The sequence below is a fragment of the Anguilla anguilla genome, chromosome 1 (genome assembly GCF_013347855.1).
Source record: "Anguilla anguilla isolate fAngAng1 chromosome 1, fAngAng1.pri, whole genome shotgun sequence".
Classification (NCBI taxonomy): domain Eukaryota; kingdom Metazoa; phylum Chordata; class Actinopteri; order Anguilliformes; family Anguillidae; genus Anguilla; species Anguilla anguilla.
Window position 1 is genome coordinate 72,952,595 of NC_049201.1, and position 22,500 is coordinate 72,975,094.

The window sequence follows — 22,500 nt, forward strand, 5'->3', positions numbered from 1 at the left end:
ATGTGCAATATTTCTTACGTTTAAAACAGGTTGATAATAATAATAAAAAATAAAAACATAACACATTTTCCTGTCTCCCTGTCGTTTGTTCTTCTTCAGAGAGAGAGAGAGAGGTGCAAGGAGGAGACAAAGCCTCAAATGAAGCAGTCTCTAATGTGCGCCGCGTGTGTATTCTGTAAAACCAGGTGATATTTTTGGATATGCCGGGATGCTAATTAACAGGAGCGACCGAGCCATCTGTTTTATTGGGACTTTTAATTTGAAATAGTCTCCAGCGCGGCGGAGCAGGATGTGCCAAACGCATGTGGAGCAGGCTGGGAAGGCAACCTGCTGGAACTTGGCGTTCGAGCGCCGCCGTTAGCCGCGGCTGCTGCACACGGCGTTTCGTTATGCAATTGACTCTTGTTAAGGCATCGCGACTGAACACGTTCAAAAGCCTGCACTGCCTAACGCTCCTGCTGCCACCACCTGGCCTTAGTCACATGGTACCGACCCAAAAAACGCAACACTGAAGCAGATTTGACACCTTAGGCAGATCTGTGCCTTTGTTCCGAGGTCATGCAAGTCACATTAATCTATGGTTGTAGGACTACAACCATAGATTGGGAGTAGTCAGAGATACAGGCAACGATTATGATGCCTTTTTTTTTTTACCCTTTTAACAAAGTTCATCAAAACCCGCTCGGCTGGATCAGTAAAGGGTCAATCGGGTCGCGTTCAACAAATGATAAAAACGCGCCCCAGCCCAAACCCCGTGCGCAGTGCTTTCCAGCCTGCACCGCACCGAGATAAAAGGCCCTGTGTCCTCGTACCCCTTGCAGTGCTCTTGTACCATTGCACAGCAGTCAGCAGCGAACAATGGACCCCTCTAGCAACGTGCCTTTTTTCGGTTGGGTCACATGACCAAGGCTGCCAAACAGCCCACAAATCACAAGCCATTTAAACTCGCATCTGGGTTTTTAAAAAAACAAAAAAACAAAACCCTTCCTGCTTAAACTGGTTGACATGCCTAAAGTGACAGTCTAAGCCGCACAATTGAACTGACTTTAATATTTATTTGGAAGGAACTAATGGCTGTAATTATCCGTCTTCCCTCTTCCTCTGACTGCAGAATCAATGCCGCCTGTTACATCACATTTTCACATGTACTGATAAGCAGCCAAGTGCACTGCCAGCAGCTATGAAGCTTGCGCTATCGGTGCAGAGCCTCGGAGCGAGCGTGCTCATTCGCAACCTCAAAGGTCGTGCTAATCTGCAATGTCGATACCGCTGGTGGCCAGCAGTCTTCGGCCGCCGCCGGTCAATACATCTCAGCGGGGCCAAAGCTGGTTTGATTGCTCGTCTAAACTGCTGTCTATTTAAATAAATTTTACATTTTACACACGTAGTGGAACAGTTTGATTCCGACGCAAATAGGAATAACCACTGTACAAACTGCTTTGGAGTACACGTGCAGTGCAGTTTTTTTGCTTTAGACTACAAGCCCCATAATGCCCCAATACCAGCCACTATAAAGCCGGCAGGTCATCGTAGTAATTTTAAAAAAATACTTTTTTCAGGGACTGTGTATAAGGTCATTTCTATACAGTGAAACCAAAATGGATTTAAAAATACCCTTTAATAAAACTGAGAATGTACACTTTAACCACATGTGAATTGTTTGATTACACAAGTAAAATTGTAGAGTACAGTGCCTAATCACAAAAAAGAAAGTCTTTGTCCCAAATGTTATAGATATATATTAGCTCACTGTATATTGACCAGATGGCTCCTCTACAACTTTTCAGGATGGAAATATTTAAGGTATTTAAAGAACCCTGTAGCAGTCATCTCAGAAGACCTGAACTTTTCAGAATTCCTTCACCTCGGGAACTTTGGCCGTCTCAGTCACTCAGACACTCCAATCACACAGAGCCCAAGACACAGTCACTCAGACACTCCAACCACACAGAGCCCAAGACACAGTCACTCAAACAGTCCAACCACACAGAGCCCAAGACACAGTCACTCAAACACTCCAACCACACAGAGCCCCAGACACAGTCACTCAAACACTCCAACCACACAGAGCCCAAGACACAGTCACTCAAACACTCCAACCACACAGAGCCCAAGACACAGTCACTCAAACACTCCAACCACACAGAGCCCCAGACACAGTCACTCAAACACTCCAAACACACAGAGCCCAAGACACAGTCACTCAAACACTCCAACCACACAGAGCCCCAGACACAGTCACTCAAACACTCCAACCACACAGAGCCCAAGACACAGTCACTCAAACACTCCAACCACACAGAGCCCAAGACACAGTCACTCAAACACTCCAACCACACAGAGCCCAAGACACAGTCACTCAGACACTCCAATCACACAGAGCCCAAGACACAGTCACTCAGACACTCCAACCACACAGAGCCCAAGACACAGTCACTCAAACAGTCCAACCACACAGAGCCCAAGACACAGTCACTCAAACACTCCAACCACACAGAGCCCAAGACACAGTCACTCAAACACTCCAACCACACAGAGCCCAAGACACAGTCACTCAAACACTCCAACCACACAGAGCCCAAGACACAGTCACTTAACACTCCAACCACACAGAGCCCAAGACACAGTCACTCAGACACTCCAATCACACAGAGCCCAAGACACAGTCACTCAGACACTCCAACCACACAGAGCCCAAGACACAGTCACTCAAACACTCCAACCACACAGAGCCCAAGACACAGTCACTCAAACACTCCAACCACACAGAGCCCAAGACACAGTCACTCAGACACTCCAATCACACAGAGCCCAAGACACAGTCACTCAGACACTCCAACCACACAGAGCCCAAGACACAGTCACTCAACACTCCAACCACACAGAGCCCAAGACACAGTCACTCAAACACTCCAACCACACAGAGCCCAAGACACAGTCACTCAAACACTCCAACCACACAGAGCCCAAGACACAGTCACTCAAACACTCCAACCACACAGAGCCCAAGACACAGTCACTCAAACACTCCAACCACACAGAGCCCAAGACACAGTCACTCAAACACTCCAACCACACAGAGCCCAAGACACAGTCACTCAAACACTCCAACCACACAGAGCCCAAGACACAGTCACTCAGACACTCCAACCACACAGAGCCCAAGACACAGTCACTTAACACTCCAACTACAGAGCCCAAGACACAGTGTTATCAAACTCAACTCTCATGTTTATTTACACCGAAAGGATTAGTTAATTGCTGAAAGTAAAAATCACATTTACAAAAAGGAACAAAAAAAAAAAGAAAAACATTTCTGTACAAGCTGTAGAGGTACAATCTGTTAGCGCGATTCACATCTACGGTGTGAGTCACACCAACAGGCCTCGCACCTGTCAGCCCACTGCCTCTGGACTGCCAGTTAGTCTGCAGGTCTGTCCGAACGTCCACCCGAGGCTGCGTTCGCCTGGGCGTGCGCTTCTTTCCCAACAGCTTAAAGGGCCAACGCCCTTATTCCTATATCTGATCTCATTCCCAACATCGTTCTCGCTCTCGTCTTCCCTCCCACGTAAAGTCAGGGTATCCCGGTTTGGTAAGGCCCGCCTCCTGACTCCGCCCCCAGCCCCGCCTCCTGACTCCGCCCCCAGCTCAGCCTCCTGACTCCACCCCCAGGCCCGCCTCCGGACTCCGCCCCCAGGCCTCTCTCAGAGAAGCTGCAGGCTGTCCACAGTGATGGAGTCCATGCCCAGGCTGTTCTCCAGGGCGGTTTGGTAGATCTCGATGGCCTCGGCCAGAGGCAGTGCCCCGCCCTCGCTGGTCTCGATGATGGCGATGGTCTCCCCAAACTCGTTACACATGATGGTGGGCGTGTTCTGACCCTGGGGGAGGAGAGAAGGGTGAATAAATGAACGCATCTCACTTACATGGCGATCTAAATCTCTGAGTGCTTCAGAGCGGAGCTGAGACCAGCTGTAACACCACTCACAGAGTGCAGTGTGCTCAGGTACACTCAAAACAAGCAGAATCAAGCCCCACACGGGGGGTTTTCACCAAGCAAGATTACAGAGTTAGCTGGATAACTGCGCTGAGCAAAACCCGGAACAGTCCAGGCTCCAGATTTGGGAGGGTTCTGGCTTTTACTCAGTGCAGTTATCCTGCTGATTCAGTAAACTTGCTTTGTGAAACAGGGTCCAAAGCAAGAAATAATATGACAGTAACACACAGAAGTGTACAAGAACAATGTTTCACACATAAACAGAAATAGACTATCTGCAACAGAAACACAAAACCCATTAGACACAGACACATCCACACACGTATCCACAAATAAAGGTGAGTTTATCACAGGACTCGCCCCTCTCTCTCTCCTCACCTGCTGCGTCTGTATCTGGATGAGCTGCGGCTGGCCCACCTCCCCCTGCTGGCAGAGGGCGGGCACTGCGCCGGCGAGGTCCACAGAGGAGGCGTCCACCACGGCGATGGCGGCGGCGGCGGCGGCGGCGGCCCCCTCCTCGGGCGGCGCCCGGGCGTGGGTCTTGCGGTGGCTGCGCAGGTTGGAGAAGGTCTTGAAGGCCTTGCCGCAGACGGCGCAGGCGTGCGGGCGCTCGCCGGTGTGCGTGCGGCGGTGCTCGGCCAGGTGCATGCTCTGCACGAAGCCCTTGCCGCAGAGCTCGCAGCGGAAGGGCCGCTCGCCCGAGTGCGTGCGCAGGTGCTCGCGCAGGTGCGTGTTCTGCCGGAAGCGCTTGCCGCACTGCGGGCAGGGGAACGGCCGCTCGCCCGTGTGCACGCGCTGGTGCAGCACCACGCCCGACGACGACACGAACAGCTTGCCGCAGACGGGGCACTGGTGGCCCTTGGCCCGCGCCGCCGGGGAGGCGCCGGCCCGCCGCCGGCCGTGGCTCAGCTGGTGCAGCCGCAGGTTGGCGGGCGAGTTCAGCCGCTTCCCGCACACGCCGCACTCCAGGCCGGCGCGGGACGGGGGGGTGGCGCCGTCGCCCGGGGCCCCGCCCTCCGGGCCCGAGGGAGGGGGAGGAGCTTCGGAGCCGCGGGGGGCGGAGCCGTCGGCGAGGCCGTCGGCGTGGTGGTGGGCGGCGGCCTCCGGGTGCGTCTCCAGGCAGTGGCGGTCGCGCTGCCTCTTGCGCAGGAAGCCGGCGGGGCAGCGGGGGCAGGGGTAGGGCGCCGGCGCCCCCGGGTGCTGGGCGTAGCGGTGGGCCGCCAGCTTGGCCGGCCGCAGGAAGGCGGCGGGGCAGTCGGGGCAGGGGAAGGGGGCGGGGTTGGCGTGCAGCAGCCGGTGCTGCCGCAGGTTGGACGACTGCGTGAAGGCCTTGTGGCAGACGTCGCAGCGGTACGGACGCAGGCCCGAGTGCGTCAGGCCGTGCCGCGACAGGTTGGCCAGCGAGGAGAAGGTCTTGCCGCAGTCGCTGCACTGGAAGGGCCGCTCGCCCGTGTGCACGCGCAGGTGGTTCCGCACGTGGATCTGCTTCTTGAAGGGCTTGCCGCACACGCCGCACTTGAAGCGACGCTCGGACACGTGGACCGTGCGCCGGTGCCGCACCAGGCACAGCTGCGTGGGGAAGGCCTTGCCGCAGGACGGGCAGGGGAAGGCCGGGGCCCTGGGGTGGGGCGCGGGGGGGCCCGGCGTCCGCTCCGAGGAGCCGGCCGACGCGTCCGCGGCGGCGGGGGGGGCGGGATGCGCGGGGGAGCCGGCGGCGCACGCCTCGGCCGCGGGCGTGTCCTCGCCGCCCCGCGTCTCCTGGCCGTGGGCGGGGCCGTGCTCGGCGTCCAGCCCGTTCTCTCCCCCCGCCCCCTTCGCCTGGGAGGCCGCGCCGCCGGCGTCCGACTCCGGCTCCGCCTCCGCCTGGCCCGGCGGGACGGGCGCGGGCGCGGCGCTCTCGGGGGGGCCCTCCCTCCCCCGCAGGACGGCCTCCTCCCGCTCCCTGGCCCGCTGTAGGATGCTGAGGTGGGACAGCGGGACCCTCTGGGGAACAGCCGAAACCTGCGGGAGCACAAGAGGGCGTGTCACCGGGACGGGCCGCCGTTACGGAGCCGAGCGGGGGCCGCGGGCGGGAGCGGTTACCATGGTGATGGGGGCCAGGGGGGCGCGGGCCGTGTGGGTCCGCCGGTGGTACAGGAACTTGGTCATGTTGGTGAAGGTTTTTGCACAGAACTGACACCTGTGGAGAGGCTCAGCGGTGTGGGACTTTCTACAGAGAGAGAGAAACAGAGAGGGGGGGAGAGAGAGGAGGACGGAGGGGGGAGACAGAGACAGAGAAAGGGGGAGAGGGAGAGAGAATGAGAAAGGGGGAGGGAGGCAGAGAGAGAAAGAGAGGGGGAAGAGAGAGGGGGAGAGAGATGGGGAAGAGAGAAAGAGGGGTAGGGAAAGAAAGAAAGAGAAAGGGAAGGATGGAGAGAAAGAGAGAGAGAGAGAGACAGACAGAGAAAGGGAGAGAAAGAGAGAGAGAAAAAGGGAAAAAAGAGGAAGGATAAACCCATGTAAAAAAGAGAACAAGACCCATATGCATAAACATTTGTGTGAAGGGCTGTATATTTGAATCATGCCAGCCCTGGATGAGACCAAACACAGGAGAATAATGAACGTTAACATGAAAGGACTGTTATCACTCCAAAGAGATCAAAGATAATAGATATTTCCCCTTTATAGCTACAATGCTTTCCTGCAAAGTGCACTAAGGCCAGGTTACCGCATTAGATGTAATCAAGCGAAAGATAAACCAAATTGCTAATGTATGATGCTTGCTTTAATCAGGATGCCATTTCATTATAAATAACAGCCAAGAGCAGGTTCAGGAGAATTGTAAAAAGGGCTCATTTTCTGCCTCCCGTTCCATCTGAACAGCCAACACGGCTACCTGTTGAATTGTACCCGGGTAATGTTACTTTCTATTTACCAGCTGTGTGCCCATGTCCAAATCGTACGGACGTCTTTCTATGTATTTTAGAGCCTCCAAAGGGTTCTCTTGGCTCCCTAGATCAGTCCTACCAGCAAGTGTACTTACTTTGCTGCCAGTGGTCTTGCCAACATATATTTATGCAAATATTTTTTTTTTTAAACTGCTTCCAAAACGGACGTTACAGAGATTCCACTTCATACTGTGTCTGGTTGAAGTGTGTTCAGCAAGTGTTACTGCTGCTGGCACCGTGCACTCTAAACAGTCCTGAGTCCAGCGAGCGCGAGCCCTTCAGTTCCCAGCGTGCACTGCAAATGAGCACATCGTGTGGTCACTTTGAAAATATGCGTGACATGACATCACACCAGAAACATTTCTGCTCTCGTATCCCAAAGCTAGGACCTGCATCGGTTCTTGGTGAGGAAGCACCGTAGTACCGACTCACCAGGCTGAAGTCAATTCCCAGTTCTACTGGGAAATACGAACACAGGATCTTGTTCCTGTTGGACCTCTCCTATTGTGAAACGTGTATATGGTGTACAGCACTGTCCTGTCAGTGTAGAACGCGCTGATAGGACAGAAGGTATTCTGCGTGCTAAATCATGGTGGGCGTGGCTTATTGCGTTCAGCTGAGCGGTTCGCCGGCCTGCGCGAGCTCCTCGCGTAGGGGGGCGCGGCCCGGCCGGGGGGCGGTACCTGTGTATGATGAGGGTCATCTCCGTGGTGAAGCCGTGGCCGCAGTCCATGCACAGGAAGCGGGCCTCGCCCGAGTGCGTGCGCATGTGCGTCTGCAGCGACGCCGGCTTCTTGAACACCTTGTCGCACTCGGGGCACTCGTGCGTGCCGTGCTCGTGCACGCGCCGGTGCGCCGACAGCCGGTTGGCCGAGGTGAAGGTGCGCTGGCACTCGCCGCACTGCAGGGAGAGGGGCGGGGCCGGGGCCTGCCGGGGGCGGGGCGGGAGGAAGGCGCTGTGCTGGCGGCGGTGAGAGGCGGCGCCGCCGGCCCCCTTGGGCCTCTCCTCCTCCCCGCTCCCGTTCTCCTCGGGCCTGGCCTCCTCCTCCATCTCCTCCAGCTCCTCGTCCTCCGCCCCCTCCATCACCCCCTCCTCCCCGCTCTCCTTGTCCTGGGCCAGGAAGTGCTCCCCCTGGTGCTGCAGGAAGTCCTCGGGCGTCTGGAAGAGCAGGGCGCACTCCGAGCACTCGTAGGGGTGGATGATCACCACCTCGCCAGCCTCCTCCGCCTCCTCCTCCTCCTCCTGGCCCTCCCTCCCCGGCTGGCCCTGGGACAGCGCCACCTCCAGGCGCTGGAAGTGCGGCTGCGCCTCGTCCCCCGGCCTCCCCGCGGCCCCGGGCTCCAGCGGCGAGCCGGCGGGCAGCAGCGGCGGCAGCAGCTTGGCCCGGCGGAGGCCCGGCACCGTGGAGCCGTCGGCCAGGGCCTGGGCCGTGCAGATCTGCAGCCGCAGCGTGGCGGACGCCGGCAGGCCCGACGGCGAGGGGAGCAGGGTCCCCCGGGAGGGCGTGGGGGGCAGGGGGCTCGACTGCTGCTGCGCCGCCAAAACCTGAGAGAGGAAGAGGACGACGGAGAGGAGGAAACGTACAGAGAGGGACGAAGGAATAATCAGGAAACAAACACTTCACAGTATGCTTAGCAGCTGTCTTTGCAGGTTCTGGCCCTAAGAACGCTCAACAACCGACCTTAGAGACACCACCCCAGTGCCAGACTGATGCCAGACATAAACTAAACGCTATTTATGTGTCCTACTGTTCCAGTATTTCTCATTTCGCTAAAAGCTCACATTCCAGCCAAAATGCAGTGCTTGTTGTCCACAAAGTAACTTGTAAATCCAGTCAGACTGTGGCGGGTCAGTACCTGAGCCAAGGTGAGAATCTCCCCAGCTCGCTGCTCGCTCAGAACCAGGTTCTGAACACTGACCAATGGGGTAACAGAACCATCAGCCTGCAACACAAACTCCTGAGGGGGAGGAAAAAAACAAACAAACAAACAAACAAACAGGGCTTCAGGAACACGGCGACACACTTCCGCTCTGGAATTCTGCAGTGCGCTATAATTCACTCCGGCTCGGCGGCTAGCTCACCGTGTCGGACAGCGCGCTGTGCGTGCTGCTCTTGCTGTGCGTCTGCCTGTGCGCCAGCCACACCTCCGGGGTGTCGAACAGCGCCAGGCACTCCAGGCACTGGTACTGTATCTGCCCGGACACCGGGGGCGCCGTCACAGCTTCGCCGGACTCCACCACTTCACACAGCTCTGAAACGCACCACCGTCGGGTCAGTCCCTCTGTGCCCCCCCCCCCCCCCCACACTACACGTCTGCCTCTCTGGAACCTTCCGTCTTCGGTTTCTTCTACACCTTAGCGTGCGTCCAGCGCAGGGACACAACAATGTCAAACGGCCAATTTTCAATCACTGTTCTACTGAGTCTAGGCGTAACCTAGCGCCGCGTCAAGCTTGGCTTCGAACACTCGTGTGCTCACTCTTTAGAAAGAGTCTCCGCTTCCACTACCAGGCCTGGTAAGCCTTTCCATGCATTAGTAACTGTGTGGGGGAAAATGCTTACAGGAATCATAGCGAGGTTGACCCTTATAATTTATCTAATTTCCACCTGAGCCCCCTGTCCTGCTGACACAATTTAGTTTCTGTAATCCCACTTAAGCCCTTCTAAAAAAAAAATGGGGGAAAACAAGCGTTTCTCCATTGACTATCCGTCCTCCAAATAATTTTCCCTTCCCCAATCCCTCCCCACTGCCTCTTCCTCTACTTCACCCACCCAACTCTTCCTCTTCTTTCCTCCCCTCACCTCCCCTCACCTCCCTCCTCACCGTGGTGCTCGGTCTCCATCCCCGCCTCCCTCATGTGAAGCTCCTGGTGCAGCAGCAGCTCCTCCGGCGTCCGCAGCAGCGTTCCGCACTCCAGGCACTGGTACTGGCTCTCCCCCATGGCCTGGGCGTCCGTGATGTGCACCTGGGTGGGCCCCAGCTCCGCCTCCTCCCCCCCCTCCCCTTCCAGGCCCGTGTGGCTCTGCTGGTGGACCAGCACCTCCTCCAGCGTGTTGAAGAGCTGGTGGCACTCGCTGCACATGTACTGGTGCTGCACGTACAGCCCGTCGGCTTCCTCCTGCTGCCCGCTCATGGCTGCTCGAGCTGGGCCAGACGGCGGGAAGGGGCTCTTTTTTTTGTGCGCAGCTCTGTACTAGCGTACCAAGCGTTTCTGTCGCAACCGCTTTCAATTGCTGAAATTCATGTGCACTACAGGCTACGAAGGATAGGGGGTGTATATTCTCAAGCGATGGGAGACCTATTGCGCATGATATAGGGAGCTCACGAAGTCACGTGTTCTGTTTTTGAGTTTGAAAACTTTGTGCTAGTACGGCGTGAGTCTGGCGCCGGCCCGCTGTTCATCCAGATATAAATAAGGGTTCTGTCCTCTCCGCTCCCGTCAATCCAATATTTTTGTTTTGAGTCAGCTTTATCAGTCTCAGAGGTCACTGATAACGGGAAGGGAAACCTGAACAAAGAACAAAAAAAAAATGATATTCTGAAATGGTCACTTTCTCGCCAGTTCATTCTTAGCATCTTTCTGAAGCTGCACACACATTGGCACCAGAGACTGTAAAAAATAGATTGGCACGCTTTCTATCACTTGAGGTGTACCATGCTAAGTAAAATCTCACCGTCAATCATGTGATTAATTCCATCCACTGAGAGGACGTGGTATGATTTAGGATTCTCGGAGCTTCTTACCCTTGAGGGGCCAATACTGACTTCCACAAATATGACGATAGTACTCCAACAGTATTAGTTAAGCCAAGGACTGTGTTGCTTTATTGCCACCATTTCCAGACTAAGATTATGAAATTATTTATCGAGGCGTGCAGAAACGTTAACAGTATCAACCACTCACGTGGCACCATGTCTCCAAATTAATAGGAAATATTGTGTACTTTGCTCTCAGCGAATTGAAATTATTTCCTCATCATTGATAGTTTTATCATTCTAATATCATTTTCTAATAGAGAACACCAACACATTGGACTGGATGTATATTGTCAATACATCGGAAGCCGGCTAGCATTCCTTAGCTAGCAGGCTGCAAGAACAATCTGGCAAATTATGCAAGCGTGTCAGTTAGCACACAGCACGCATGCACAAATGTAATCGTGATTATACCTTGTCATTTAGACGTTATACGTGGTACCAACGGCAAAGAACAATCTAGTAACTTCGCACAAATATTTCTGACGGATATTAAATCATTCTGATGGTACACTTCACATTTCTTATTCCCCACTTTGTCTCCCTCCATTTCTCTCCGTAGTTCTGTGTGTTAGCCTGTGGCGAGCAGTTGGCGGCGCTCTCTCAGATTTGCCTTATTTTCTCAAGCGCACCGCTCTCTCCTGATAGCGGCTCCCCGATGCAGGGTGGTCGTCAGGCGGCGCTCTCCACTTTTCTCCGCAGGTCTCCCGCAACTGGCCCAGGCCTTCCTTCCCTATCCGCTCTTACACTTACCTCTGTTTCTGTAGTCGGACAGTCCCCCGTGCGGACGAGTCGTCACTGCACGCAGTGGGTGCAAGAAGGCCTTTTTCACGCGGCTAAGATCCAAATTTATGCCCGATATTAATCCGATTGTTCATAGTCTTAGTAATAACCTGATATAAATGCATTCAAGCGCTAGAAACACATCGTTGGTCTGGCCGATCTGCCTCAGTCTCAACACAGCCCCGCCTCACGATTTGCCCGTGTGACTGGAGAAAGCGGTGATTGGACAATTACTCTGTCACTCTGAATGTCAGATAGTGTGGGTCGGGTAGAGGTTTTCCACCTGACGTAGTTTGAAGCGGTAAGGATCATGGAGGAATGAGGATCGTAAAACGGGTATTTCTGCCGCCAACAATCTATATAGAAACATTACTTCCTCGTACATTACCAAATATCCGAATCCGATACAGATTCAGTGCATATGGGTAAACTCAGTCCATATGAGTGAACCACTCTCTGTTGCCAAATTTGGAAGCGAGAACAGTTTTATTTGTGACTTGCTAGTTGCTACAAAAAGTATGGTTAGCTGTTTTTGCTGGCATCAGTTTCGATCGTGATGCTTATAAGGTATCTAATAATCCTTGGCTTAAAGTATTCAATAGGTCGAAAAGGCTATGGTGATGTGATTATCTAGCTCATCTGCTCACCGCCCAGTTGGAGGTGAATGAGCAGCACATTTTTGCAGCTGCAAAAAATAACCAGTGGAGTCTAAAAAAAATGACTACACTTCCCATAATACCTCGCGTTACTAAACGAGAGCGTTCTTGTCATTTGTCTTTTATGTCTACCCTATTAAAAATATATACATTCCTTAAGTGTTGTCTGAGGAATTCGTTATATCACATATGTGTTCGACTTGTTTTATATGGAAATCGGAGACCGAGCGACATATAGTTTTAGGTATATTTGCATTGACGTTCTTTAAATTGTTTTGCTTAGTTCAAAAACCTGTTCTTGGCGCTACAAATGCAAACTCCATTACCCATGAGGCCATGCAAACAGCCAGTGCGTCAGGTCTAACTGCCCAGACAGACAGAAGAGAGAGAGGAGGAGACGGAGATACCCACCAATACGCTACCAATGCTGTCTCTCTTTTAACGATTATATAAGTCAAAAAAGAAAGAACAGACATTCACCTGGCCCAATCTAGCGACCCCCGACTCCCCCTGCCCCGATACCCTTGCACACAGAAATGAGCGGCAGCGGGCGGCCCAGGACCAGCTCGTTTGCCGAGCCACCGGGGGCTGCCGGAGCCGCTGCAGGCGCGGCCGGATCGGTCGTTGCGGGAGGGAGCACCACAGGAAAGTCCGGGGCGTCACAGGCCTCAGGGTGTAGCTCGTCCGGATTCGGGAGCTTGAAGATGAACAGTGAGTATTATTGTAATTATTTGCAGTAGAGAATGAAAACATAAGTCAATGAAAGAGCTGGACACAAGAAAATAGAGATCGCGAGACACGAAGGGATAGTTTGTTAACCACTGTAGTCACGTTAGTACAGCTACCCTGTAGCTTTTGTGAAGGGGCCATTAGGATCAAGGGCTTTGATTGTGGGACAGCTAACAAGCTTTTAGAAGCGAACTGTCTTTGAAAAAGAAAGAGAAGTAGACTAAGGCAAAAAGAAGCCACGAAAATAAAATGGGCATCAGAGGCAGAAAGGAAGATAGGCATCGATAGCTAGATCCAAAGGAGTGGGGGTTAAGGTTAGCAAGTTACAGTCACGGGCAGTGTAACGTTAGCTGGCTAGCTCATTAGCATATAAGCAAGATTGGTCTTGGGCTCGATGGGCCGCCGTCTTAATACTGTCGCTAGCTAGTTTAGCCGTAGGTTTTAACGTCAGTTTTAGCTAACCTTAAGAGACAGCCAAGACCATATATTTCGATTACAGCATAAAATTTACTGACGTTAACAAGGTCACTAACAAGTTCAGATGTTAGCTAGCCAGTATCATCCCGAAAATGTAACAAGTATAGAGCTCTACGTAGCGATCTACTGTAGCGAGGTTGCTAACGTTAACCACCTCCAGTTGGCAACTTTGCAATATAAACTCGAGTTTTATTCTAGCTAATTCAATGTTTTGTCTTGCAAGATACCGAGTAGCTCAGTTGTCTTTGAAATCTAAACATTTCAAACTCATGCCCAAGCTTTTAAATGCAAAACCGATTGTTATTAATTATGAAATAATGAAATGCTGAATCGATTAAAATGACAAAACCTTAGAAGCGGTTAATTAATGAAATGTATACCCATAACGACTTGAAGCCGGCGTATTGTTCATGCACGATTAAGCTACATGGGTTCTCCAGAGATGAACGGTGTACTCTACCTGATAATGATAGGTTGTATAAGGAACATTAAGTAAACAATGCAGTGTAAGACTGTAGGGGTAGAATGCGCTCAATAACCCGTATTGCGTTGTTTAAACCAAGGATAATGAAAGTGGAGTTGCATTGCTAAGTACCTTGAGTCACTCCTGGTTTGGCCAACAGAATTTGGAACCACGAGGTCTGTTTAATATTCCACTTCTTAGTGTATGCTCGTTATACAGGAACTTGCTACTTGGGAATTAACCTGCAAGTCCCACTTTTTCTTTAAAGCGTCCAGTGGATAAATATACTTGTTGCCAAAGCATGTACCTTTATATTACTTTTTCATTAGTGCATGTGTGTTAGTTTGTGGTTCTAATGCACAGTTCATAAGCAGGACATAGCTTTTTGGATATAAAAAATAATAAATTATATACTTCGAGGCTGCAGAGTGCTGGCTCTTCTGTGGGGTCAAGCCCTTGGCGTGAACTGAACAGGACTCTTTTTACACCTCCTGTGACAACCTTCATGTGACACTATGACTTGACTGGTGAGAGGTCAGCTGTCCTTCAGAGTCCTTTGACTCTGCCAACTTTGGACGAATAAAAATCGAAGGCCAATTTAAGGAATCATACAAACTGTACACGGCAAACAGTTGTACTAAAATATGAGTAATAATATTATTGATAATTGAGGGACAATTAATTGTTTTACGTGTTATAAAGTGAGCCTTTTTAATGAGCCAGCTCTCTCCCAGGCCTGCTGTAATGGAGAGGGTGAGGCATAAATGTGAGGATACCCTAGCTGACCAGTTTGACTCCCTGAAAAGACTTGAAGTGGAAGCTTGAGCAAGTCGGAGGGGGGAGCCCGGTCAGCTGACTGCCAGTCTGCGCTCGTTGCAGGAGCGCGTGTGTGCAAATCCCCGCCGTCCGTCTCCTGGACGCCAGTGTAAATCCACCAGTCCCCCCCCCACCCCACCCCACCCCCCCAGGGGGTTTTCCTTTAATATGAAATGGAATGCATACGCATTTATTTTTGCCGGCCCTGCACTCTCCGGAGAAACTCCAGGGCGTGTCATGGATTGACCCTTTTTTTCCCCCGGTGTGAGGTATTGACTCCAAACACCGCGCCAAACAAACCAGGGTGTGATACTTGGAAGGGTTCAGCAAGGATTCGACTAATGTTGCCGGTACATGTTTTCTGCAGTGCCGTGTAAACGCATTCAGTAAACGTCAGGAATGGATCCAGATGCATAGATGCGTTAGAGCAAGCAGTAATAAAGTACAGCGCGGAAGAAAAGGTTAAGCATTGGGCTGGGCGGGTTTGAGTAGCTTAACATGCTGCTGAAGAGCCATAATGTGAGTATAGCAGATTAATCAATCAGCATTAGAGTTTGAAATGCTTTTATCTATCTCTCTCTCGCTCTCTCTCTCTCTCTCTCTCTCTCACACACACACACACACACACACACACACAGCATTATGATGTAGACACATTATTGTTTTCAGATGTGTATCGTGTTCAGCGTCATCATTCCACAAAAAAAGTTTTCACAGAATTGGTTACATGCATGGTGTTGCAGCGATGTTCAGACCGCTTACCTTTGTATGCATATTTGGCATGTCACCAACTGGTCTCTGATCTGGATGGCAGGTTTACTATTATTTAAATTCTGCCAGGTAGTTTTGACTTCTTGCCACTGCAAAATTTGAACCCCTCCAGCTATGAAGTAACACAAACACAGATACTTGCTTTTTTATCTGACCAAAGAACAATGAATGGAACATGGGAGTATTATGTACTCTGAATAAACAGATAACATGGTATTGGTGCATCGACAGTGAAGTATATTTATGTTGGGTGAAATTATGACAGAGGTCTTGGGTCACAAAAAATCTTTGGTGTCTTGTGGTTTAATGAACTGTATTGAACACAAAGGGAGTTATGGGTCAAAATGAACTTTTTCAATGTTATACACTCTTGTTTTAAATTTAGAAAAGTTTGGTGAGGTAATTCATTTTAAAACGCCTAAATTGATGGAGTGCAGTGAAAATCACTGGCCTTTCTCATCAGTTAATGTTTCATTAACTCGAGGAATCCGAAGCCTGTAGTGACAGCTGGTGTAAGTACTCATTTTTGCATATATTATTAACGCGACTATCATGCCAAATCCATTCATTTTTAATGATTTCCCCTCTGACTTCACTTGTTCGGTGGGGAAGAATAACTGCTGCCAGTAGTTTTGAATTTGATCCAATAAATGTAAAGACGGTTTCCTGTCGGGATTTAGCATATGTAAATTTTGTGCGTCGTTTCAAAATTTTGACGTGCGGAGTCTGACACTGTGACGCTGACTTCTATCAAGGATCCAGCTGCACTTCCACCTCCAGCTACCTTGAACGAAATTAAAGGGACTTTGCGCATGAGTCTGAAAGAATGTCGCAATGAACCCATGTTTGTCGCTTATCATTTTGTTGCAGAAGCATTGTTGTAGCTGTCAGCCACTTATTGTAACTTTGCCCTGCAAACCGTGATCTGCTCTGTGACAAGACGTGTGTCAAGCGAGAGTTCCTTTGAATACGGCCCACATCTTTAACGGAATAAACAGCCTTAGTCGGGGTACGGGAGGGGAGGAATCTGTTCTTCGTGAAGGCAAAGTACAACGCTGCTTTGGTAGAGGAAAGAACCTTGGACAGCCGGTGTGCTGCAGTCGCGGTGTGCGGTGCCCTAACCTGGATTAGGAGCAGTGCCGAAGTGTGCGGTATTGTCGTGGCCATCACGACCGTCATGATTTAACTGGAAGGGATGGTTTTCCTGCAGCCTCTGCGGCCCAGTTCATTCCCCGCTGTGATTGGTTTAGACTCGTAGGCCGGTTCTGGTGCAGCGGTAGATACTAGATACTAGTCTCGGATGCATCAGACAGCTGGCGAGATGGAGGAATAGCTGTTCGGTACGGTTTCTGCTTCTGCTCTGAAGGAAGTGAGCTGGTGCATTTTCAGCTTTTAAGGGGCTCAAACACCCCCCATCGAAACGCAGAGGAAGATTCGTCACGGGTCAGTTTAAAACGGCAACAAACGGCAGCCCTATTTCTGGGAAACATTCTTGTAGATTTTTCAGTCTCTGAACAGTTGACCTTTAGCTGAAACAGGGTTTTTCTGGGAATGCAGTTAAATCTTGGCTGTGTTCTCTAAGTATGGTGGTCTCCATGGCATTTTACAGATTTGGGCTCTACAGGATGCGATGGACGAAGCAGAAAAGTGAAAACGTTTTGGACAAGTGGAAGCTTTTCCGCTGGAAAATGTGCGTTGCCTGTGGATGAGATTATATTTTCTTTGAAATCGACAGGTTTTTTTTTTTTTTTTTGCTTTCAAATCCTTAGCCCACAAATGTTAATGTTGGCGGTCAGCTCGTTTCTGTCAGGCAGAGGCTATATCCCTGAGACTCCACACACCAGACTTGAACCTGCAACCTCCCATCAAAGGAGCAACCATGCCAGTCAGCAGCTTGGGTATCAACTCGACGCATTGGCCATTCTCCCCGTGGAAGCGTTTGTGTGGCTTTCTCGTCATGTGAAGTTGGAGAGCTTTTGGCACGGACACGTACGATGGTTTATCTTTTCTTTTCCTTTTTTTTGGTAGAGCAAATGGGAGTTCCAAAACAATGCCTTGCACGCGTGTAATTCCCTGAGTGTGGGACGGACCGATGCGTGGTGTTACGACCTGGTCTTGGGTCAGACCGTAACAGGGTGAATGATAAGGACAATCAGTGGGGAATGAGTAAAGGACATGTACTGCAAACTGACCAGTAGCTCCAGTCCCTGTTTGCCTATCCAAATCTAGGGTACTGGGCACGGGGCGAATTTGAGCACTGAGATTCGGACAGCTAGTCGGTAGTCTGAAACCAAAAGTCCGAATGGCGTATCCCCCAATGTAGACTTAAAAGTCCTCCCGCAGTACCTTTAAATAATAAAGGGAAAATACCAAAGCAGAATGACAAGGTTTGTGTCCTGATGGAAGGCTTTGCAGTCCAGCTGGGAACACGCTAACTAACCGGAGCGCTGTACAGCGAGCGAAGGGCAACACGACGGTCGAGAACGGTCAAACCCAAAATACGATCCGCAAACAAAGCGAAGCAGCTAGGCGAGAATTGGACTCGAGTAAGAGAGCGAATGGTCAGAACACCACAGAATCACGGGGCAAACGGACTAGAAGGGCTAAGGATACGAAAATAGGGTCGAATACGCAGAGTCGAACAAAGCGGTCGCCGTACACAACACTCCAAGCGCGAGTTCGATTAGCACGTCTCTACCGGCGAGTGGCAAAAGGCGGCCGAGTAACCGGAGACGGAGACGGCCAATCAGACGACGAACCGCGAAGAGAAACCGCACAAAACGCAACCGAGACGAGTGTAAACAGCTTACGGCGGGGGCTGTGACCGCGGAGTGGGGAGTGGGGGGGGGGGGGGGGGGGGGGGGGGATCTGGGCGCGTAAGCGGAAAGGAATTTTTGTGCGCTGGAGGCTTGAGTGAGGCGCGCGGTGTTCCCGCGTGCTCCGACACGCTCCCCCCCGCCCCGGCGCGGCGTCCCCGCGTGCTCCGACACGCTCCCCACCGCGCGAGCCCCCTCACCTTCCGCAGCCGCGCTGCTCCAGACTCTCTCCTAACCCTAACCCCCTCCCCTTCCGCAGCCGCGCGGCGTCCGCGCGTCTCGATCACGCCAACCGCCCCGACCGCCTCTTTAAGTCCGCTGCGGCTGGAGGTGGCCCCGCCCACCAGCCCGTCCCCATACAGCGTGTATGCCGTGTTCCAGTGTGGCGCGGGCCAGTGAACGGAGGGCTGGTTTTTTCCCCAGGGAACATGCAGCGGAGGTGGACACAACCCCCCCTCCCAGTGCATGTCAGATTGACGGTCGAGCCGTACCGGGTCTCACTGGAAGCGGCTGAGCGTGAGCTTGCTGAAGCCACCTGATGCTGTGCATTCAGTACAGCAGTTAGGCCTGGAATGGCTTTGGCTCATAGTGCTGCACCTTGTCAGGATTATTCCGGTCCCCGGACAGGAAGGTCGCAGCAGCGTACAGCTCTAACTGATATCCGTGCACTGTCGCCTCGTTTTAGGGGCCGTTGTGGGGGTGGCGGTAGCATAGACCGCTGCTTGAGCTCGTTTTCGCGGTTTATCTGTTTGTCCCGGGGGGCGGCGGTGAGGGTAACGACGGTCGTTTTGGAGTCAGACCCGCTGCTCCACACGCTCTTCTCACAGGGGCGGCCAGGGAGAGTGTCGGTGCTCCCCCCCCCATCCCCCGCCCCCTTTTCCCCCCGGAGCAGGAAACCAACCACTGTCCCGTGTGGCTCTCCCAGGAGACAGCGGGAAGGTGACGACGGTGGTGGCCACGCCCGGCCAGGGCCCGGACCGCCCGCAGGAGGTGTCCTACACGGACATCAAGGTGATCGGGAACGGCTCCTTCGGCGTGGTGTACCAGGCGCGCCTCATCGAGAGCCAGGAGATGGTGGCCATCAAGAAGGTTCTGCAGGACAAGAGGTTCAAGGTAAAAATTAAATAAAAAAAAGTCACACCACACACTGCTGTTGCACTGTATAACGCTGCCTGTAGTAGGGGTGTGATGGTACAGAAAAAATCATACCTCATACCTCGGTTTTGACTTCCTGGTTCAGTGCATTTTCGATACGGCAGGAAAAATAGATGTTAAATTGCTTCTCGTTCAGTATGAAAATGTGAACAATGGGCATCATTTCTTGCTGAACGAAATAAGGCACAGCAATGCCAAGTCATCGGGGGGGAACTTTGACAACTTCTGCTCACCTAAACCGCTTTGCACAGGCAAGGCTGTAATTGAAGGGGTTGCAGTGCACACTAAACTGGAAGTCCCCTACAGAGCAGTTTGGTATGAATTGTGCTGTTACACCCCTAGGTTATAGCCTGGCAACCCCACTTACCTGCGTACCAGTTTGTGTACTCACTTTACTGACAGGTGACCAGTTGTTCGTGGGCACCATGGTTGTGTTTCTATTGATTGTGCGGCTCCCTCTGCCTCTTTACCAGCCGCGGTCTGAGTACGGTCGACTCACGCTGCTTTTCCCGGAGTCTTGATCTCCGGCACGTCTTCGGGGTAATGCGCCTTAAGCCTGCAGCTCGGTCCCGAAGGTCCTTAACAGGATTTCAGACCGGCGGCCGCTAGCCGAACGAAAAGCTCAGTGTCATTCCCCTCCGGCCGCACCTTCGCGCTGCTGGCGCGGTGACAGGCGACACGATCCTTTTATCCTCTGACCGCGGTCGGTGATGACTCAGTCGGCTCGGTCTCCAGGTCCGGCGCTGCCGGTGCCTGTCAGAAACCGCCGCTCTGTACGAGTATGCCTCTCTGTTTGTGATGAGTAATTCTGTGTGGCCGACGCCGCACCTCAGGTAAGGTAAGAGACGTTCCCCTAACACTTAGAGAACGTGGAGTTTTGGAGTGCGCCCTGCAGATTCGGTTTGAGTGTTAGAATATGCCCGTTGTGTTGTTTTATACTTTATCAGCTAGTTAGTTCCGAAAGTTCTACAAAGTAGTGTCTGCCGTTTAATTATAGCGCAAAAACGACACGAACCGCATTCTTGTGCTAACTCGTGTTTGACAGAAGTGGCGGATAAAGGCCCGTAATTGAAAGCTCGGGAGTAGCGCCGGGCGCTAAAATCGATAGCGGCTCTGGTGTGGATCCCCGCGCGGAACCGCGGTTAACCCTTTCCTCTCCCCCTGACCTGTGTCTTTCAGAACCGCGAGCTGCAGATCATGCGGAAGCTGGACCACTGCAACATCGTGAGGCTACGCTACTTCTTCTACTCCAGCGGCGAGAAGGTGCCGTGCCAGCGGCCGCTCTCCCACACCTCGCTTTTGAATGTCAGAGCTTTATTGATGCACGTTGAGTCGCAGGCAGCGGTGTAGATAGGCCACGTGAGATGAGTGATATGCCAGGCCCCCCCTGCTCAGGAAAGGGAGTGTCACGTAGTGGTGTACCATCCTCTTATCCATCACCCGTGCCTCGTTTCAGTACGGTAGTCAGTCCGATATGGAGGACGTCTTTGAAAGGGATAAGAAGTGAACCTTCCTTTGCAGTCGTTGCTCAGCTGTGAGTGTCTTGGGAAGACGGGGAAACCCAGGGACTTGGCTGTGCATAGCAGATGCAGTCGCTGACCTAATTACATCTGCTTGTGTCGTCCAGTCCGTTTCCCTTTCATTCTCAGATTTGATGTCTTTTCCACCTCCTGTTGCATGGCAAAAACAAATTCAGAACAGCCCGGTACCCTTGTTTCTGTGTGGCTTGTTCTGTTCTGATTTGGTTTCTTGTTTTAAGTTTTTTTCGGTTGAGTACGTTTGTTCTCCTTCTGACGCCGTCCCTCCTGACTGCGTCCCCCCCCTGTGGTCTTCCTCAGAAGGACGAGGTGTACCTGAACCTGGTGCTGGACTTTGTCCCGGAGACAGTGTACAGGGTGGCCCGGCACTTCAACAAGGCCAAGACCACCATTCCCATCATCTACGTCAAGGTACTCGCCCCCAGCCCCCCCCCCCTCCGCCTCCCCTCTGGCTATCTTCCGTCTCTCGCTATCCGCCTCTTTTCATCCTGCTATCACCTCCCCCCCACCCCCCCAATCACTTTATTCTTTTGGTTTTATCCTCCTTGTGTCTCCTGAGTCCAAGCCCCCCCCCCCCCCCCCCCCCTCCACACCCGGAGGAAGCACAGGCACCGCTCCGTTGAAACAACGTTATTCGCCGACTCTTCTGGCCGTGCGCCGTTCGCTAAACGCCACTTATTCCCCCCCCCCGGCCTCCGCAGGGCCTAATGAATTCGATTCGGCCGGGGGGAGCGCGGGGGCGGGGCGATCAAAGGCGGCCCTGAATAGAGAGCGGGAGTCGGCCGGTGAACGCGAAACGCGGGGCGGCGAAGAATGGGCTTCTTCAACCGGAGCGTCTAATGGCAGCGCTTTGTAATCCCCCCCCCCTCGCCGCCTCTTTGATCCTTAATTAGACGGCACGATAAAGCCGGGAGAGGTATCGGCGGAGCGACTCGCCGTGGCTGTTTTGCTCCGTAGCCTTGCGTAGGAGGACGGTGCGCCGGAGGTGATCCCTCGCACGGTTGAGCAGAGCATTACTGCCGGGGTCCTTGGCCTTCCGCTAACGCTAACGGCCTGCTTCTTATATAGCGCCTTTTGGCCGAGGCTTTACGAGGCGTGCTGTGATGAAGGGGTTAAGTGACGCCGCGGCGGCGTTGAGTAGCGTTCTCCCCAGCGGAGCACGGCGTTTTCCGCAGGGGCTTGAGGGTCTGCGCTTCCGTAGCGCCCAGAGTCGATTCGGTGGGAGAGTTTGATCGGCGGTTGATTAGCCGGCCTGATTGAGAGAGCCGGTTTGAGGACGTGTCCGAGAGCAGGCGGGACACGCACACACACAGATATACAGACACACATGCACATAGACACAGACACGCACACACAGATGTACAGACACACATGCACATAGACACAGACACACACACACACAGACAAGCACACAAAAGCACGCACCCAAGTACTGACTGGGTTTGAGGATAACGTTCACTTTCGAGCAGATTTAAAAGTGGTAGGCTATATAGTAGTAGCTGGGTTAAGAGATCGCAGTTTTAGCAGGTCCGTCCGGTAGGTTCTTGAATTAACGCGTGCGTGCCAGAAGAGCCGCTGAGACCTGGTCCAGACGGCGTTGAGCGTCAGAGAACGCGGC

The 22,500-nt window shown here is 52.6% G+C and overlaps 2 protein-coding genes across 4 annotated transcripts in view; one reads left to right on the forward strand and one right to left on the reverse strand.

Annotated features, from left to right (window-relative positions):
- Positions 1-3,210: 3,210 nt before the first annotated feature.
- Positions 3,211-11,679, reverse strand: znf526 (zinc finger protein 526). Of its 2 annotated transcripts, none has more exons than XM_035412401.1 (8): positions 11,432-11,679; positions 9,746-10,430; positions 9,005-9,174; positions 8,779-8,880; positions 7,605-8,467; positions 6,077-6,203; positions 4,373-5,995; positions 3,211-3,878 (listed from the first exon to the last, which is right to left on the reverse strand). In XM_035412401.1, the coding sequence occupies exons 2-8, from the start codon at positions 10,053-10,055 to the stop codon at positions 3,705-3,707; spliced, it is 3,369 nt and encodes a 1,122-aa protein (XP_035268292.1). In that variant the 5' UTR covers positions 10,056-10,430; positions 11,432-11,679; the 3' UTR covers positions 3,211-3,704. The 2 variants fall into 2 exon arrangements, with proteins under 2 accessions (XP_035268292.1, XP_035268300.1); XM_035412409.1 differs by having other exon boundaries at positions 10,597-11,679.
- A 174-nt stretch (positions 11,680-11,853) lies between these two features.
- gsk3ab (glycogen synthase kinase 3 alpha b) overlaps positions 11,854-22,500 on the forward strand; it is a 24,509-nt gene continuing 13,862 nt past the window's right edge. For both annotated transcript variants that reach the window (XM_035412526.1, XM_035412533.1), the window contains exons 1-4: positions 11,854-12,828; positions 19,115-19,302; positions 20,524-20,607; positions 21,183-21,293. In XM_035412526.1, coding sequence (XP_035268417.1) covers positions 12,654-12,828; positions 19,115-19,302; positions 20,524-20,607; positions 21,183-21,293 — 558 coding nt within the window. In that variant the 5' untranslated portion in view covers positions 11,854-12,653. The remainder of the gene's footprint in view (positions 12,829-19,114; positions 19,303-20,523; positions 20,608-21,182; positions 21,294-22,500) is intronic.

Excerpts from the sequence above, each read along its gene's own strand:
- znf526 (XM_035412401.1), bottom strand. The coding sequence starts at position 10,055 with ATGAGCGGGCAGCAGGAGGAAGCCGACGGGCTGTACGTGCAGCACCAG. Across the intron at positions 6,204-7,604 it reads ATGACCCTCATCATACACAG|AAAGTCCCACACCGCTGAGC; the intron begins GTACCGCCCCCC and ends CTCTCTCTGTAG. Across the intron at positions 3,879-4,372 it reads TCCAGATACAGACGCAGCAG|GGTCAGAACACGCCCACCAT; the intron begins GTGAGGAGAGAG and ends CTCCTCCCCCAG.